At 35.8% G+C, this 20,360-nt stretch overlaps 1 protein-coding gene across 7 annotated transcripts in view; it reads right to left on the minus strand.

Moving 5' to 3' along the window:
• LRBA (LPS responsive beige-like anchor protein) overlaps positions 1–20,360 on the minus strand; it is a 723,014-nt gene that overhangs the window by 42,269 nt on the left and 660,385 nt on the right. For 5 of the 7 annotated variants that reach the window (XM_058550176.1, XM_058550180.1, XM_058550178.1 and 2 more), the window contains 2 exons: positions 9,376–9,465; positions 4,181–4,373 (listed from right to left, as the gene is read on the minus strand). In XM_058550176.1, the coding sequence (XP_058406159.1) occupies positions 4,181–4,373; positions 9,376–9,465 (283 nt within the window). The remainder of the gene's footprint in view (positions 1–4,180; positions 4,374–9,375; positions 9,466–20,360) is intronic. The other 2 variants (XM_058550181.1, XM_058550179.1) reach the window with 1 other exon arrangement.

The following is a 20,360-nucleotide window of genomic DNA, read 5'->3' on the forward strand; positions in this document are numbered from 1 at the left end:
CTAGGCCATAAGCTATAGCAGATGCTTGACTGGCAACCTCTGATGCTGCAACAAAACAAAATTAAGTGGTAAAGCGTGCTGAAAACAAAATGTGACAACCATCTGCTGACTGTAGCAAATACTATTTTTTTGTTACTTCTTAAAAAGGCAGTTTTGAATGCTGCAGCACAAAGGATCCACAAAAACGTCAATTTATGATGGAGAAAGGGAAAGCTCTAAGTCAGGGAACATTTAATGTTTCATCCATCACTTAAAATCGATCAATTGAAAGTTTGAATAAAAATAAAGCAATCTGCAGATAAATGTTTTAGTTAAATGCATTTGGCTGAAATATTTTCTTAAAGATTTGATTGAGGCTTTTAAAAAAAGTCTTATTAATATTTAATATTTCCATGGTTTCAATTTAAAAATACTCTGAGAAGCAAATGAGTAACAAAAATCAATCCATACTAAGAATAGTTTGTTCAATTCTCAAAATGGTTCTAAAGATTCAGGCACACTTATTTTGTAACTGAAAAGAGGTTTTGTTGGCTGTTTCCCTGTGAAAGGTAGAGGGACTTTAGGTAGAGAGGAAGTGTACCAGGGAACAGGAGCTGCCACTGGCTAGCTACGCAACCTCAGGCAAATCATAAACCCGAACATGAAGAGTTTGGAATAGATGATCTTTTCAGCTTTGTAATTCTAATAGTTAAATTCTAGGCCATTTTCCAAATTATTTTCCCCAAATGACTCAGCCATTCACCCTGGTCAGTATCTGCCCTTTATTTAAAGTACTGCTTGGTCAGTATTGGTATTAAAGCTCTGCTTAATGCCATCATATTTTAGGAAATCTTTCTGACTGTCCTTGAGGGGCTGAAAATAAAAAAGGGGTACATTCCAATGAGTTCATTAGATTATTTTTAAATTCATTATGTCAGGATCTCCCCTGTAGTAAATACCAACTTTTCAAGGATGTTTAGAAGATCATTGATATTGATAAAATACCTAAGTACAATATTAGCACTAAAAGTTATAGTTGAGTATGTATAAGATATTAACGTAGCTGAAGAAGTAAAGCCATATATGACTCACTTTTTTTTACTGAAGGTATTGTCTTTGATGATTACTGGCTCTGCCAGTAAAGAAATCACAGGACACATACGGGGAATGATCAGGGAAAATAACCTCTGATTTACCCAACAGTGCCATTTACTTCCAGTAATACTGGTGCCAATCAACACTAAGAGAGAATTCAAATACCTTGAGAATTTTTCTCCACTCTCTGAGAGTCTGGGATCATAGAAACACTAAAAACAAACTGTCAGTGAAAGAGGTTTAGGAGGTTAACTATCTTTGGTCATGCCTCAAATCCCAGTTCTGCCACTGACTGCTTGTGTGACCTTGGGCAAGTTATGTAGCCTCTGTGTTTCAGTTTCCTGATCTGTAAAATGGGTTAGGTTGAACCATATGAAATTATTAATACCTGACATTTTGACCTCTAAAAATGGCAATTTCATATGGTTCAACCTAAATAGAGAACATGCATCCTAAGGTTGTTGAGGGGATTCAGTGAGTTAATAAATGTAAAGTGATGAAAACAGTATTTAGAACCTAGAAAATGCTCTGTAAATGTTAGCTGCTATTATTTTATTTCTTCAGAAGTTCTACAAGGTCCTTTGAATGAGAAGGAAGGATAAAGATGATTTTTTTTTCTAAATCAGGACTCAGACACTACTGAAAGAAATGACAGGAGCTGGTTGTCTAATGAACAAGCTATAGAAATCATAGATTCTCAGAAAAGAACCAGAATCTAAGTTAAAAAAAGAAAAAAATTAGTGTAACATGAATTTGATATTCATTGAAAAAAAACAGCTAGGGACTTTTGACATTTGTTTTAAATCAAGGCATACTGACAGGTGAAGGTAGCACAAGATAGGATGCAAGATCAGATTTATGTAAACATATCTGAAATGAAGCAAAGATATAATAAAATGGATGCTTAATATTTTTAGGTGTAGGTGTAGCTCAGAATTGGAGATCATACTGTAGAAAGATAACCACCCATGTATTATCATTTGTTATCATTCTCTGTATTTATCTGGTGAAGAGTTGCTGTGTCATACTGTAAAGCCAGAGGGTGGAGACAAAAACCACTAGTGACACAAGGTACGGACACAAAGAAGGCTCACTGGGGAGAATTATAGGCAAGGAATTAACAAAACATACGCAGTCCTCCAAGCTCTTATCTCAGAGAAAGGGGAGCTTGGGCTGGGAACAGTTGGATGCACCATAAGTGGTACTCCAGCAGAGGGACGCTACCCCTAAATCACTTTACATATCCATAGAAAAATTGGAAGTAGGGAAAGAATACCTGACAACCAAGTACTAAGGGAAGCAAGCCTTCTAGTCAGGGAAATGGGTTGTTCAAAAGGGGAGTGTCAGGAGCTCAGTCATCAGTGCTTAGGAAGTGTGCCTAACAACTTGAATGTCAGCTGGAGACCTAGCAGCCCTTTGGTTGAGCCAGCTCAGTTCCTGCTGAGCTAGAGGCTAAACTAAAGATAGGGGGCGGAGAGTGGTCAGGGCTTTCTAGCAGTTGAAAAGGTTTGTCTCTCCTCACATATACTGTCACTCTGTGTAAACTGAAGAAGTTCGCAGAGCTGCCACAAACAGCCACCTAGGATAAGCATCATTTGTGGTGGCCCTGATGCCACGCACACCGGTGCTTCTGCCAAGCTCTAAGGGTAACTGCGCACAGAGTAGGTAAATCCTCTAGTGTATCTGATAGAACACAACACCAGCATGTTTTTCTTCTAACGAGTTGGTATTTAGAGAATCCAAAAATCATATTCATTAATCAAATTATAATCTTTAGTCCCAAAATATGTCATTTACATACACATTTATCTCTGTTAGATCTAAGTTCATTTGAAGAAAAAGGGATACCAAGACCTAATGAAAGAGATATTATATACCTGCCTCAATTTTTATCTTCTCTACTTTTTCTGAAATCTATTATCTAATCAAATATAGGCATTTATTTCATTTCTAATGGCCAGGAAAATGGCTATATTTAATAAATTCTGATACCAACCACAGATTCTTCATGATAAGTACCTTATTGAGTGTAGTCAGTGCATCAAGTTTTTGTTTGACTGTCCAGTTCAATTCTGTTCCATTCTAAAAGCTCTTGCATTTAATTTGGCATGAAGCCCTTGTTCAAGAATTTATATTTTTGCAACCATTTCAGGTATTATAATGAGCAGGGCTTTATGCACACTTTACAGATTTAACAACAAGTTAACAGACTATTAAAATCTATCTTTTAAAATTTCCTACTTAAAACAATGGCTTGGAAAAAAGCCTATAATCTCCAGTACTTTAAAAGATTTTCCTTCTTAAAAAAAGAATTTCTAACTAGTGGCCAAAAAGAACAGTGCTAAAGCCAGATCCCAACATTCCTCTTCTAATTAGAGGTAATAAATCACAGAGGGGTGATCACAAAATTTGAGTCAGAAAACTTGGGTTCAAACCTGGCTCTGCCACTGACTGGCCATATGTGATACTGAATAAGGCAAACTCCCTGGGGCTCAGTATTTTCACTGGTAAATGTGGGGCTGGACTAGATGAACTGTCCTGTCTCTTCAAACTTGGATGGTTTATGATTCTAATGGTTATTTCAGTATCTTGCTGTTAGTTACCATAACTATTCAGCACTTAATGGAAGAAAATAATTTACTTAGGGGTTTGCAGTATTTTGGCTGTGTAATTTGTGTTCTTTTTTCTATCATCCACAAGAGACACTACCATGTCATGTACAAAAAGGTATGTAGTAGACAATCAGAAGTGTTTACTGATGAATGGAAGTGGAAAAAGGGGGAACATTCTATAAATAACTACATACTATTTATGGACACAATATAGAATATCACTATATTAAAATATTACAATAGAAACAATATTTATCTCCAAGGAATAACAAACCACCAGATGCCAAAGAATAGTTTATGTTTTAATATTGGTATTATGCGCCTCAGTTGGGACTTCTTTAAGCCTTTCAAACAATTAAACATTTTGATTCAGTCTAATGCTTGAAAATAAAAAAGCTTAAATGTTGAGAAATAATATATTTAAGTGGATAGTACAGTATCTTTATACAGTGTTCAGCAGTTACTATGCCTTATCATGATACTTCTTTACTTACCAGGAAGGTTGTGCCACTTGTTCACAGCAAATAGCCTGTTAGCAGTGACTGTGATCACAGCAGGAGTTGCCAAACCAGGCTGGGTGTTGGCTGCCACGTGAGTGACAGGGGAGTTGGAGGGGAACTTTAGGACCATGATAACATCCTGCTGGGCTTGGTCTGTGAACATCAATGGACTCTGCAGGAGGAGATACTGTTGAGTGGGCATGACAAGACCCAAATATACAAGAAGGAAAAGACAAAGAAAGACAAGAAAGAGAGAGGGTGCAGGAAAAGAGGAGGAAGATCATATTAACACCAGTTGCAAGTGAGAGCACAATGAGCAGAAAGGCTTATAGACACAGCAATTAGGATTTGCTTGTTTTTCATGTAATGTCATTAGTTGAAATTTTTGGTGACTCAAGTAGAATACATTAACGGAAACACTTTAAAAATCCATAAATTTTATTAGCTCTCTTCCCCACTCCATGAAGAACTAAAAGAATGATTTGATTTAGATTCTAAAAAGACAAAGTATTGGGGATCACATTAAACCAGTCCAATTGCTATTTTGTGTCAAGTACAAAAAGAAAAGAATGAGAATAGGTAATAGGCACAAAAGCAACCAAAGTAATCTCCAAAAAGCATCAAAAGTCGTGTTGAGTCAATATGAAGATTTTGACAACTAAATACAGAATTAAAATAAATATATTTATAAACAATAGTTATACAGCATGCATGTATTATTACAGTAGAGAAATAACTTATGAATGTAATATACAAACTTAATTATAAAGGTGTTTCAAAGCAATGTATAATTAAATGTACTTGTAAAAACAATATATTTATATAGTGTACCAAGTCATAAACACTGCCATATTATAATGTAAATGCCACTGCTTTCTGCTGTAGCTAAGGACAAAGAAAAATACCTAGATGCCCCCTCCTTCTTCTTGGTAAAAAAAACTAAAGCTCAAGACTTTTGATTTCTCCTTTGAAAAGCGGAAAGTAATTGAAAATGTTAAACAAAACACTGTCTGTTCTAATAACTAGCAACAAAATAAATCTTGAAGACTACTAAGGATTTAGAACATTCCTACAACCCATATGTCATAATCCAAGACATACATAACACTACTCTGATTTATTGGCTTTATTTATACTTTGTGGTAGTATGCTATCATACAGTAATTGCACTGTACATTTTCAGCAATTCTCTTCTACCATGTCTATTTTCTAATAGCTGATTAGTATCATTCAGAATTGAAACACTTTGATAAAGTGCTTCTGGCTGCTTTCCCACTGCTATATTTCAAAACACCAGGTATATGTAAATGTGTATGCACATATATTTAACACATATTTATTCAGAACTGCTAATAAAAAATTAAATACATTTGCATTTTTATTATCAGTCCTTTTAAAAAAGTTATTAAGAGTACTTAGAAAAACATATTGCACTAAGAATTCCTATTTGCACTCTTTGCATAAAGGTGTAAATAAAGGCAACTAATAAGCTACCCAGACACCCTTCTGAGCAAGTGGCTAAAAGCCAATCAATATTATGAGTTAATCCTCCCTGGATGCTCATTCAATTAAAGGTGTCAGTAATGCCTCATCTGATGTGGCCTCAATTAAATCCAACAATCTGATGGTGTGAAAACACAGGGGGATACAGCAACAGCAGCAAAACCAGACAAATAGGCAGCCTTCGTGTGCCTGCTAATTACTACACCTGGTGTATATTATGGCTCATGCACTTAACGCAGCACGAGGTGGCTTTAATTTCTGCTATATTCATGTATATGCATGTATGTTTGTGTGTGTGTGTGTGTGTGTGTGTGTGTGGTGGAGTGCACTGATGGTTGATGGGGGAACTCATCTGAATGGTAGTAAAAACAATTAATAAACATTTGGGCCTTTGATTTTTAAAACCTCAGATATCAATAAGTAATCTTTGTCACACAAAGAACCTTTTATACAGGTTTAAGGAAGTCTGTGATATTGAGTAAAAATGAGAAACAATGAGCGACAACAAACAAAATATCCTATAAGCTAGCTTTGAAGGAGTCTTGGGAAAAGGAAATGAATGTCATTTCAGAGTACCAAGCCTTATTTTTCAATTATGTAGTTTTTTAAAAATAATATTTACTAAAGTCAATTTATAAACTCCGAGAAAGTCATAGTACAACACACATCATAAAGTCTCACTGAAAGGAAGTTAATACATATTTTTGAGCTTAACAGCTCATATTGTAAATACAATTAGACTCAAATTGAATAATTCCAATGTTTATACCCTTAAAAAAACACAGAAAAATCTCTAATGTGTAGGAAGAATGTCTTGTTTATATAGTGACTCTAGTGGGCCAACTCTTAGCCACATAGCAAGGACAAGCCACTTTCCACAGAAAGCCACAGACACCATATCCAGAACTGTCCACTGCTTCTTCCAACAAGCTGTCCCCCAGTGTGTTCCTACACATTCTATCTTGCCGAGAGCTCCCAATGCAGGCAAGCAGCAGGAAACTCTCTTGGGAGCTCCCTCATATCCTTGGCTAATAAGTATGGAACAGGGAGCACTAGAAATAAGCAGCAGCACACCCCAACATATTGCGCTAGTCTACAGTGATGGCACCAGCTGTAAATGAGCAGGACAACTGGTAACATAGGGATAAGAGAAACAAACCCTCATCTAATCCCAAGTGTCTTTGCAAGCCAAGTCTGAGCAGAAGTAGGAAACTGCTAGCCAAATTACATTCACTTTTCCTAGATTAAGTGCACACGTTGACAACTCTGGTTTCTTTCTAACACACCTTTCTTTCCCACCCACATATGTGTAAGATGAAAAACACAATTTGCACAAGTCTGAAAAGGAGTTCAGATATTCAATTCAGAGCATAAAGATAATAGGAAAGACAGTCTTCCCTCCTCATATGAACATGTGCCTTCCCAGCCTTCCCACCCTATGGATAGTAAAGCTGATCTGCCTCGATGAACCAATAATCCTTTGGCCATGGAGAGAGGCTTGGCAGTAGGAATTCCCTCTTTGCCCCAGTGACCAGGCTGTGCAGTGATCCAGGTAGAAAGTCAATGGAGCAGTGGAGGTGCTTCCATTAGCCAGCAGACTGAGTCTCACTGACAAGCTATTACCAAAACTAATTCCAAACTCCAAACGTAAATCATTCTTACAATTTTATGGCATTATGTTCCATTGTTCTTACTAAACATTTGCTTTTTGTGTAGTCTCCTGCTCACTAAAGTTACCCTTTATGTTCATTTAAATCTGATTTCACCAGTTTAAAAACACAGGGGAAAAGGTGATGCAAATAATTTTTAAAATGCTTTGGTTTATTATGATTGCTAAGTCATATAACTAGAGAAATAAGGGAAAAAAGGCTGGGAAAACGAAAGAAGATGACAAAGAGGGCAAAAGGGGAAAAGACACAAAGAAAAAGGTGAGATGGGAAGAGAGAAAAAAAGAGAAAGAGAGCTAGACGTAGATAAGGCTACATTTCTATCTCCTGGCCTTCAGCTGCTACTCTCTCCTTCTCAGTACCTGTCAAAATTCTACCATCTCTAAGCCACAGCATGAAATTAGAATCTATCTTAAATTATTCATTATATTTATGGAAACAGATTTTATATTCCCTGTTCTTAATTTAAAACAGTAATGAGCAACCTGTTTTATTGAGGGACAATTAAAGAAAAAAATATAATGCCTATAGTTTGTTCCTTAAAGAAATTATTTTTATCATGCAATTCAATATTTGTTACTGAATTTTTTTTATCATTGAAGAATTTCCCACCTGAAATGTCAAGAACTATTAAAGAAGAACAACCAGGGACCAGCCCGGTGGCATAGTGGTTAAGTTCACGGGCTCCGCTTCGGCGGCCCAGGGTTCTCCCAGTTTGGATCCTGGGGGCGGACCTACGCACTGCTCATCAAGCCATGCTGAGGTGGTGTCCCACAGACAGCAACTAGAAGGGTGTACAACTATGACATACAACTATCTACTGGGGCTTTGGGAAGAAAAAAGGAAAAAAGGAGGAAGATTGGCAACAGATGTTAGCTCAGGGCCAATCTTCCCCCCAAAAAAAAAAAGATGGGGAGAATAGTTTAAAAAAAAAAAAACAACCACATTATTTTGTAGCTCAAGTCTATTTCCCTACTCATGATTCTGGGCTGGCCTCTGACTTGCTTTGACTAATAGAATATGGCCTAAATGATGTTGCGTGAGTTCAAAAGCAAGCTTCAAGAAGTCTTGTAGAGGGGCTGCCTCATGATGTAGTGGTTAAAGTTCGGTGCACTCCACTTTGGCAGCCTGGGTTTGTGGGTTCAGATCCCAGGCGCAGACCTACACCACTTGTCAGCCATGCTGTGGCAGTGACCCACGTACAAAATAGAGGAAGACTGGTATGGATGTTCAGGGCTAATCTTCCTCAAGCAAAAAAAGAGTAAGACTGGCAACAGATGTTAGCTCAGTCTTTCCCAGCAAAAAAAAAAAAAAAAAAGGAATTCTTGTAGAAGTGTTCTCTTGGAACACTGGTCCTACCATGGGAGTGGCCTGGGCTAACTTCTTTGATGATGAAAGACCACATAGAAAGAGAGGTCAAGCCATTTCAACCCACCCCGCAGTAGTGCATGAGGGAGCCAAGGTGAAAAGAGCAGAAGAAATGCCCAGCTAACCCTCAGAATCACAAGAAATAGAAATCACTGTTTTATACCACTAAGCTTTGAGTGGTTTGGTATACCAAGTCATCATTTTTTTCTCCCTGAGTCCCTGACCCTTAGTAACAGTATCCTATGCATTAAGATTAGTTTTAAAATTCCCAAATTGAAAAATATATTGGGATGTAAAGAATAAACACAATAGCAAAACTAATCTAGAAACTCACAGGAGCAAACCAGAAAACTTATCAATCCTATGTCTGAAGTCTTTATCCTACAGTGAGGATATGTGACAATTATGGACCTTTTAATTCTGCAACACAAAATACAAAGGGATGAAATATTCTGGAGCAATGCTGACCTTCCTAAAGACTCCAGGATAGCAGGCAATAATATTTGCTGGTTGTTAGCAGGTTAACAAACATTGCATAAGAAGAACAGGTCCAGATGTGGTGGAGAATCTCAAGTACAAGAAAAGACTTATGAATGTAAAGCACGGTCTTAAAGAGAGGCAAGAAATGAGAAGAGTGAAAGTACCACTTACCACTTGCATGGCAGAACCTCTGGGAGGATGGGGCTCTATGAGTAGTTGAGAAGGCGTCTGTCCAAAACTTCGGATTTGAGCTTCAACAGCCTGAAAAAGGCATGGGCAAGTTTGAGGGTTAAGAGGTGCTAATTAGAGGCAATAGAACCAACAACTGTCACCTGAAAATGTCATTCCAAACTTCTGGCTTGTTTCATGTTGAAAATCAATCTTGTGTTTTCACAGTGGGGCTAAGCACCTGGCAAGGGCATTGAGGGTGAGGTCATCTTTTAGTACTGTGGAAACTGTTCCTATAAAACCCTGCAAAACTTTCTCGTCTTGCTCAGTGATATGAAACAGAAACCAGCTATTACAATCAGAAATTGTCCTTTTTGGCTTCATCTCTGTTTTCTTGCATTTTTTTTCCTGCTTGCATCATCCCTGATGACTAAAGCTAATCTTTTACAGGTATAGAGGAAACCTATTGCTGTTTTGATTCTAGGCCCCATTTCATCTGGGAAATAGAAAGAAGGAAAAAAGAAACATAGCACCTATGAAAATGGCTTGATGCTATTACTTTTGCCATAGGAGGAACATTATTGTTGACAGTCTCTTTGAACCTAGATAGCTAAACAACAAAGTAAAAGCCATGTGTTGCATCCAAGCATGAGACAGTTCAACTAGGGACTAACTAAACATAAGAAACATATGTGTGTGCCCTTCCCAAACGTGTGCATGCAACCCTCTACCATGGCTCTTCCTGTACATCTAGCACAGAAACTCACTTCCCAATCACCAATAACTCCCTCATCATGGGGAACTACTAAATGCCAGATGCTATCACTATCTGTAATTATTTTATTTGCTTACTTGTTTATGCCTGTCTCTTCCCTCTAAAATACAAGTACCATGAGAGCAAGGACCGTATCTATCTTCTTCACTGTTAGATCCCTAAATTGGGTGAATGAATAAATGCTACACTATGTGTGAGGGGAGAGAAGAAAGCAAAGACATATAAAGGCTACTTCAACATCCCCACAACAGTCAGTATTCTTAACTTTCAGGCTAAAAGGATTAAGAAAATTTCTCAAATTCATAAGAGCATAAATGTTCATCATGATATTTTTTTAATCCCTAATAAAACAGATCTTCAATTTTTATATGTTCTGCAGGACTGTAGGCAATTAATAAATCATAAACAAGGAAATATAATCATTATCCAGTATTAATTTCTTTTTTTTATTTGATGAGGATACCACTAGTAGTCCTTTACAATGACCTTGTAAGAAACAGTGATAGCATTCATTCATTCGTGCATTCAATAATCATTAACTACGTACACAGCAGTAGTAGGTCTCAACATTTCTGCCCTTGAAGAATATATTCCTAATATAGGAAGCAGGGCAAATGTACTTGGATGGTTGAATAACAGTTCGATGCAGTCAGTCCAATAAGTTCAAGAAATGCTCCATGACTTGCTTAGGCAGAAAAGATTGGGAAGTACCTTTCTGAAAGCTAGGTGATATGGTAGAAGCAGCATGAGTTTTGACGTTAAACAGACCATATTCAAATGCTGAATGCATACCACTTATAAGCTATGTGATCTAGGGTAAGTTAGTTAACCTCTCTAAGTTTCAATTTTCTCTGCTGTAAAACATGGATAATAGTACCCACCTCATAGTGTTATACTAAGGATTGAATGATATATATGTAAAAAATATAGTAAAGTACTTAGTACAGATTAGATCCTCAACATGAAGCCAACAAATATTCATTCAGGGCTGCTAACAACAACAATAACAAATATTTATTTAGTACTTACTGTTTGCCAGGAACTTTTCTAAGTGATTTACTGTCTTATATCATTTAATCTTTAAACTGTATGATGTGGTTAATTTACTATATCCATTTCATAGATAAGGAAAATAATGCAAAAAGAACTTAAATATCTTGTCCAAGGTCACACAGTAATTAAATGGCAGACTCAAAATTTGCACCCAAGCAGTCTGATTCTAAAGCTCACACTCTCAATCATTAAGCTATCCTTCCTCCTTATCTGTTAGGTACTATGCTAGGGCCTAGGGATAAGAAAGAGCACCAAAAAACCATGAGCTTACAATCTAATGAATGAATTAATAAGGTATCTCTATCATCATCATCATTATTACAGTGAACAAAGTATGCTCAGATACAATTAACAGAGCAGCATGGTAGGCAAGGGCTGGTTTTATATAGTGGGAGATAAGGCTGGCCCCAGACTTTAGAAACAAGAAAAGAAGCCAAAGAAAGTGAGGAATAGAGACTGGGATCATTTCAGAACAGCACCTAAAATATTTTTTATGAGGTGAAATCAATTTATGATCAACATTGAGGACAATCTTGAGGAAGAAAAAATATCGCAAAATGGCCATTTGAGGCCTAGAGGTAGTCACAAAGAAGGAAGTAGGAGCACTGCTATTTTATTATACATGGATTTATGGACTGACTTTATGAATGTGAACCTTAAGTCTGTTTTAAGAACAGTTAGCAAAGCCAGTCCCCTTTCTCTTGACTGCTGCCCACATGCCTTTTCCTCCATTAAAAGGAGGGGAGGGGGAACAAATAGCTTCTGCGCTTGACCTATGGTGTCAGATGGTTCAGAGTGCTAATCCTGACTTTCCCATTTGTCTGCTGTGTGACTTTGGACAAGTAGCTTAATCTCTGTTTCCCCATCTATAAAACACAATTAATAATAAAGCCTAGCTCATAGAATCGTTTGGAAAATTAAATAAAATAATAAAGTGCTTAGCACAGCACCTAGCACATACAAAGCACTAAATAAAAGGCTGTATTATTATTAGGTTTAGGGCTCAGCGTGATCCCCATCTGACACAGCTAAAACACGGAAGGAAGAAATGCTTGAGGAGTTGATGATGATAATGATGAACACACTATCTTAGGAAACTGAAATCTGGCTCAGGATTTCAAAATATACCACAGGGCCAAGTGCCTAGAGACAGAGACCTCTTTGGAGTTTCAGAGAAGAGTCCGAAACATAAGGGATTGCATACCTCAATCCTTATGGAAGCTGTGGTATTTGAAAGAAAGGGATGTATATGTGAACCATGACCTAAGGAAAAATCAACAGGTCTTACGGACTGATAACTTTGAGCAATGAAGAAAACAGAAAAGACAAAACTAATTCTTTCCTTTTGAACTTGCATATTTCAGAAAGTAGTAAAGCAATGAATGGAAATACAAGTTTCTGTTAGGAAGAAGTAGTTTGGCAGGAAAAAGACAGTAAATTTTATGTCAGATGTGGAATCTGAAGTGATAGTGACAGCCATCTGTCCAGGTTGAGATGTCCAATGCACAAAAGAAAACCCAAGACTGGCTCTCAGATGAAAGATCAGAGGTGTTGATTGGGTGTCATTTATACAAGAGAAATTTGTCAATGGTTTTTGATCTTTCCCTCTCATTGTATATATGTGCATATTTTTAAGCAGCAGAAATGACTTCCTTTTTCAAATGAAATCTTACATGAAACCTCAATACATAAAAAACATAGAGATAGGGCTGTTCTACTTTAAAGGGGGGCAAGCCATCCTTAATAAGCTTCCTCAGCAGCTCCTGAGACAATTCTGAGAAATCTGAGGACTCTGGAGCACAGTTTGTAACCCCCTGGTTAAGCTCCAGGAAGAAAATACATGGACATACACACAAAAGGACCTAGAGCTGAACCTTGGGGAAATACTCGTATTTAGGGTATGACATAAAGAAGTAATGAAGAAGACAGAGGAGGGGGAGTCAAGGGTGGGAGAGCAGGATAAGGTGATATGGAGCCATAAGATGCGAGTTCCAGAGAGACAATGGTCAATAATACCAACTACTATAGAGAAACTAAGAATAATGACATTACTACCTATAAATCTTTATTATAGATATAAATTTAATGTAACTAGTCTTAATACTACACATCCTGCTTTGCACTTAACATTGTTTTGAAATGAAAAGGATATGGATGATAAGACAACTTTCAAAAATACCAATCTCCTCTTTTTAACACTTTTAAAAGTCTTAAAATTTTAATAGAATTTGCACATTACTGACCTCTCTGAGGAAAAGGCTTTTTCAAGTCAGGTAATATTGTTGGTCTGATTATTCTGTCTCAATGACAGAATAAAAGCTATATTTTCCCACATATGTTAAATAATAATTTTCTTTCCAAGTCCTTAAGACATCTAAAAAGATTGTAGAATTCTTAGACACAAATGCTTTATTTCTTGACTAACCTTTAGTTGTTGGTAATAAAAATACATAATAGAAATACATAATTTTCAACTGTGAAAATTATGGTAAGATTTTAAGGTAATGACTATAATCTCAAATCTTTATAGTCACACTTGATATAGCTGATAATTCTAGATTTTTCTCATTGTTTCTAAAACTCACCTGCCATTTTTCATTCCTCTTGATCTCTGAAGCAATTTTCATTGTTGATCAAAACCTAGTTTCTCCAACATTCTCTCTTTGGTGGCTTCCATGGCCTTACATTAGCCTGGTTCTCTAACCTACTCCTTTATTCTCTGTCTTGGGTAACTTCTATGCTTCTTTCTCATCCATAAATGAACTCATCATTGCAAATTCTCTTTTCGCACTCCAATTTTCTCCATCGAAACTTTCTGTCCTGGAAATTTTTTCTACTGTCATGAGTTCAAACCTCACTTCTATTTGAAGGATTTCCAAATCTAAAACTAGAGGATTGTTGATTTCTATGAGGTGTCCATTTACACCTTTGCCTGATGGCCATCTATGTATACTACGTGTATGTCTCAGCATGCTTAAAATTAACATATCAAAAATCTGGAAAAATTAATTTTATTCTAGCAATCCTCAGTCAAGGGTTAGACCCCTCTTTTGATTTTTTTTTATGCTCAGAATCTTACTGACATTTGTAAATTTTATCTCTTTCTTTCAATATATAATCAGTCACTAAACCCATCACTTCTTTTACAGAGTTTCCTATTCATCACTCCTTTCTGAATCCAGGTCCCTTGGAATTTCAGGTATTGAGGATTGTAATAGTCTCTTTACTGTTTTTCTCCATTTAATTTCTTCCTTCAGCATATCCTACAGAATTGAGTTTTCCCAAACTCTCCTTTATGCAATATTCCCCTGATCAAATGTCTTCAATTGATCCCCAGTACTTAAAAGACAAAGGTCTAATGCTAGGCAATAAAGGTCCTCCTACCTCTCTAACTTTTATTCCCTCATCCAATTCCCTTATACAGCGTTCCTTTTCAGTCAGGCTAGTTTTCTTACACAAATATAACCAGCCATTTCTGCCTTACATTTTCTCTCATGCCACTGCCCCTCCTAGAACGGTTACTCTCATCTTCAATTTTCTAAGTCTTACTCCTCTCTAGAAAACCCTGCCTGAGTGCCACCTTGTCGGGTGTAATATTTCCCAAATCTCACAGCTTGTTCATACTGCTGATTACACACTTGATTCAGGCTTCCTTGTAATGTTATTTAACTTTTAATAAATTACTAGTCTATCTCTGCAACTATATGATAAGGGTCAGAACATCATATATTTTAGTGGTATGCAGCAGGTAGAACAGTACCTTGCATATAGTATTCATACAACAAAAGAGTTTACTAAGTACCTATTATATTGCAAGCTCGCCCAGACTCTTATGCTTCATGTAGGGTTGTTCTGGGGACAAAATCAAGCTCAAGAGATGAACACAGTTCTTGATAAGGACAAAATAGGGGGGAGAGGGAGGATGGGGAGTGATAAGTAAAGGCTGTTATCTGCTATTACAAAGAGACTGAAAGAGTCTTTCAGGAAAGTTCTGAAAGATGTCACTGAAGGCAGTAATTCTCATTTCTTCAGCCCCCAACACACCTGAGAGAGATGACAACACTCCAGCATCTCATTATAGCAGTGATTCTTAGGACCAAGTGAGAAATCCTGAGGGAATATGTGTGATTTGAAAAACCCCTCAAGTAATTTTGTTTATAACTTTTCCCTTCAGCCTTCTGTATAGAGCAATAGAAAATTTAGAGGCATAACTGAGGTTTGAAATCACAGGAAACATACAGGTATAAACTTCAGGAAGGTGGATTGGTAACAGGGTAGCTTAATGAACTCTACGAAATGCCTAAACAGTTTTTTAATGAACTCTCCTTTGCCAGAGTTCTGGTTCCAGGTGATATGTTTTTAAAATTTGTTTATGTTAAATTTTTATTATGGAATAGGATAATGAATCCCCATGTACCCATTAGTTGATTTCAATAATTATTAACACATTTGGCCTCAGGTTATCTTAAAGGGGACTTAACCTAGGCAATGTACTAGAAGGAATCAGTGAAAAACAGAAAGTGTTCCTGCCTTTAAGCAGTTTATTTCTTTACCTCTGCTGCAAAACTATACTGAGAACAAAAATGTCCTACAATGACCAAAAATTATAAACATTAGCCAGCAGCCTTCATTGTTCTTTGGAGGGGTTAAACACACCCGGACTTGCAAGGAGATTTCAATCCTAAAGTTGCAAATTTGACTATGTAACTTCTCTAGTTAAAATCCTTCTATCCAAATTTCTTATCAGGGGCTGACACCATGGCACGGGGTTAAGTGGGCAGACACCAGAATCAGACTGCCTCTGTTCAAATCTTAGCTTTATCACATATTAGCTGAGTGACTTTGGGCAAGTTACTTAACCTTTTGTGCTTTAGTTTTCTCAACGAAAAATGGTGATAATAATAGTGGGTATTTTACTGGGTTGTTGTAAAGATTAAATGAGATAATATAAAACACTTAGAACAGTTCTTGACCTATAGTAAGCCATCAGTAAGTGTTTGATGTTATGATTACAGCATATACATAAAAGACTTAACATAGTGTCTGGCTGAGGATAAGTAAGCATTTAACAAATGTTACCAACTACTCATAATTAAGATTAATAATAACAGTAATTTAGTTCCTACCTATGTTTCCAGTCTCATCCCATGCCACTGTCCCTTTCATACTCTATAATGGGAGATGTAATGTGTCATATTGGCTTTGTATATGTTGTTTTCTTTTCCTATTTTTTCTATTCTCTTTCTCTATGTGATTGCCTCCTTCTCATTCTTTAAGACTTAGCTCAGCCATCTCTGTCCTCTGGAAAAATCTCTCTTGATCTCATCCAGACTGTTGCTATCACTCCCTGTTGCTCTTGAAGCAATGTGCACATACTCCTACTAGCTACTTATCTAATATTCTAATTACTAATTTAATTTCTGTCCTATCAATTAGACTGTAAGTCTCCTTGAGACCAGAGAGTGCCAAGTATTTCTGTGCTTGTAGGGGGCTGACACATAGTAGGTGCTCAATAAATATTTTCTGAACGAATGAATCACCTTCCAAGTCAACATAATTCAGCTGGGATGCAGCTAACAGATGATACACTCCTACCATTATTATAGAGCAGCCCACCATTGAATAAAACATTCTACTAAACATTTCTACTAAGAATTTTATTTTGTTATTTAACATTCTTATTCATCAATTCCCAATTATTTCTGTAAATAGCCTGTTACTACTTTCTATAATAAAACCTGAATTCAGCAGGCAGCATTCCAGATGTTGAAATACCTAGTAATAAAAAAGACTATGCAGATACTTCGGACATTCCAGTAAAACCACATATTTATATTTTATAAACAGTATGTCAAATATTACCTAAAGAATTTATTAATGGATTTCCAAATGGAAATATTATGAAAAGATTTTCAACAAGCTGTGTATTCTATTATTTTCCATGCCAACTATTGCATACTTGCATGATTTTATGGATATATATACATAAAGAGACAGTATATATAGAGAGAATATAGATGCACACATTAGATAGAATGAAAGGAAAAAAGAAAGAAAGAAAAGGAGAGGAAAATAGACTTGGTTTAGTGACAATGTAGTATTTGGCTTCAAGTTAACAATGACTATTTTAGTCTCTCTGACCTAGCCTTTTTAATCTAACAGAAGAAACAAGTTAACTCAGTATAAAGCTTAATAATCAACAATAAAGTTGTAAAATTACTTTTTAAGGTAGGTTTAGGGGAGAAATAGCTTAAACATATGGATGCAATTAAGGTAAACACGTATGTACACTGCTTTTTTTTAAGCACACAACACTGAAATTGCCCTTTATCCCTTATATATTTACATCTAAAAGCACTATAAAATTGGGATAGAGAAATTGAAAAAAATAATTTATTAAGAAAAAACATGCCATTTATTAACATATTAAAATTTTCTGACATTACCAAAATTAAGTTCTACAAAGCTCTTTTAAGATTCTAGAGTAACTCTTTGCTAAGAGATGTTTAAAATCCAAACAAGAGTTCATTTTTTGGATTTCAGAAGTAACACACTTTTCAATATTTAAAGAAAGTCACATTAAGACTATCCAGTGATTTCTACTGTGTTACATATCCCATCGTTACTTGTGCCAGGTTTCCTCTTGCCCTTCACACATTTGAGCTTCAGTTGGAGAACAACTTGCTGGATATTTGACAGGTTTTCACTCAAAGTTTACTGACTGTCTAGTTGACCAGCCTCAGTGTTCTTCGGGGCCACTGTTAAAATCTAGCTTTGGTATCAACAAATTAAAAAGCATACTAATCAAAAGACTACTTAATTATTACACGTTTAAGTTTGTTCTTAATTCCTAAAGAACAAAACTCCTGATAATATTAAGTACTAAGGCCAAAAGAGGACCCATGACAAGTAAATGTACTTGATAAAAATTGGATCAAGATTCCAAAAGAGAAAATTATCTATATAATACATATGGTCTTGTTTGGACAACATCTCTGGCTGGTTAAAAAAAAAAAAAAAAAAAAGAAACATTGAGAAACCAGACTCCTTCCTAACCTAAAAAATGAAACACAGAGTTACTTTTTAGTAGTCAGAGCAATAAATGCACAAAATTTTAAAAAGTAGCATAATGAACCTAACAAATTATTTAAAAAGAATCTTTTAAGATTGAAATGTAAATATTCAAGTACCCTAGAAATAAAAAATATAGAATTCAAACTCTGTAAAGCATAAATGTAAAAGAAAAATAGGCTCTCAGTAAAAATACGTCATGGATGGGGCCGGCCCAGTGGCACAAGCAGTTAAGTGCACGCGTTCCACTGCGGCGGCCCAGGGTTCACAGGTTTGGATCCTGGGCGCGCACCGAAGCACTGCTCATCAGGCCATGCTGTGATGGCGTCCCATATAAAGTAGAGGAAGATGGGCATAGATGTTAGCTCAGGACCAATCTTCCTCAGCAAAAAAAAAAAAAAAAAAGAGGAGGATTGGCATCAGATGTTAGCTCAGGGCTGATCTCCCTCACAAAAAACAAAAAAAATGTCATGGATATACTAGCATATGGAATATTTAAAATTCAATCAGATAAATGTTCAAAAATATAGACCTGATATTTAATAAGCAAAATAGGCCAAATTACCCACATAGAAGAGGAATATGGTGAAGAAATAAGTTAAACTGGACAGAAGTAATTCTATGTAAATTCGAACTCTTTTGAGAAATTAGACATAGAGAAAAACAGGAATTTAGTTGAGTCAAATTTTTATGCTTTCAAATAAAGATCGAGCTATTGATTCCACCTTTACATATTTTCATAAGGAAAGTATCAGATGAATGCAAAAAGATTTAGATACAAAAATGGTTATTATAGTACTCTATAACAGTCAAAATTAGGAGGGAAAAAATACGATAATGGAATACAAGGCAATTATTAAAATGAGTGAGTTGAGCTGAATATATCTGACATGGAAACTAGTCTATAAGCTATTGATGAAAGAAAAACTCCTAATTACCAAAGAATAAAGTATATGATCTCATTTAAGTAAAAAAATTAAAAATATATAATCACACACATATACTTACATGTGTTATGTGAGTACACACATACACATACACGAATACACGTGTACAAATTTGGAAGGCTATGTACCAACTATTATCAGCTGTTATCTCTGGTGAGAAGTGGATAAAAAGATTGGCAGAATAAAAATTAATACTTTCTTCACTTTTATACTGTTTGACATTTTACACAAAGCATGTATTACTTTAACAATACAGTATAATAAAAAATTTCCATTTTGAAAAAAAAACAAGAAAATATAAAAATCTAAAGAAAAATCTGCAAGTATTTGATATAGCTTTATGAAGTTTAATTTTTCCATTAACATAGTAGCCAGAAATATTTTTTAACCATCTAGGAACAACTCCAACTGAGAAACTGGTCAAAAATGGTGAAATAAACTGACTTTTCTACAAAGTTAATTTTGTTATTTTAAGCTTATTTTCTAACTTATTTCTATCTGATTTCAAGGGGCCATTAGTTTTAGCAACATTTTACCATCATTTATTATTAAATATTTAGAAAGGTATACACATTTTGTAAGTGAACATTATGTTTTTTTTTACAATGCATCAGGTATCTGGAGGCATATACATGTCATGATGTTATGGAGTACATAAAGAGAAAGAGTAGCTTGCTAAATAAAGTAAACCTTTTTTAAAAAAAAGAATGCAGTGATAAGAAATCAGGGGAGAGGGAATATTAGGGAGGGAAAGGAGTATTTCTACTTATGTATCTACTGAATAATATTATGGAAGTTACTAAAGTAAAACATAATTATAAATTGTGAAAAGATGCATAGATTTCCCATTAGTGCCTTTAACTGAGCCCATACATTCCAGGCACATTAAAGTGAGGCCCAGCCCAGCCTCACTACAATCTTCACTTCTTGTAGCTGTCCATCCACTGTAGCATAATCCCAGCTGCCAATCTGAAAGAAACCAGCTAGTCAGAGCAGACACAACCAACAGAAACAAATGTCACTCAATAATGTTCAGCGGCACTGTGTTCATGGATAATTTCAAACAGTATCTCTGTCTAGAACATTGATGTGCTCATTCAAAACACCTCCATCTCTAGCTACTGGAAATGAGTAGATAAAGC

The sequence above is a fragment of the Diceros bicornis genome, chromosome 11 (genome assembly GCF_020826845.1).
Source record: "Diceros bicornis minor isolate mBicDic1 chromosome 11, mDicBic1.mat.cur, whole genome shotgun sequence".
NCBI classification, from domain to species: domain Eukaryota; kingdom Metazoa; phylum Chordata; class Mammalia; order Perissodactyla; family Rhinocerotidae; genus Diceros; species Diceros bicornis.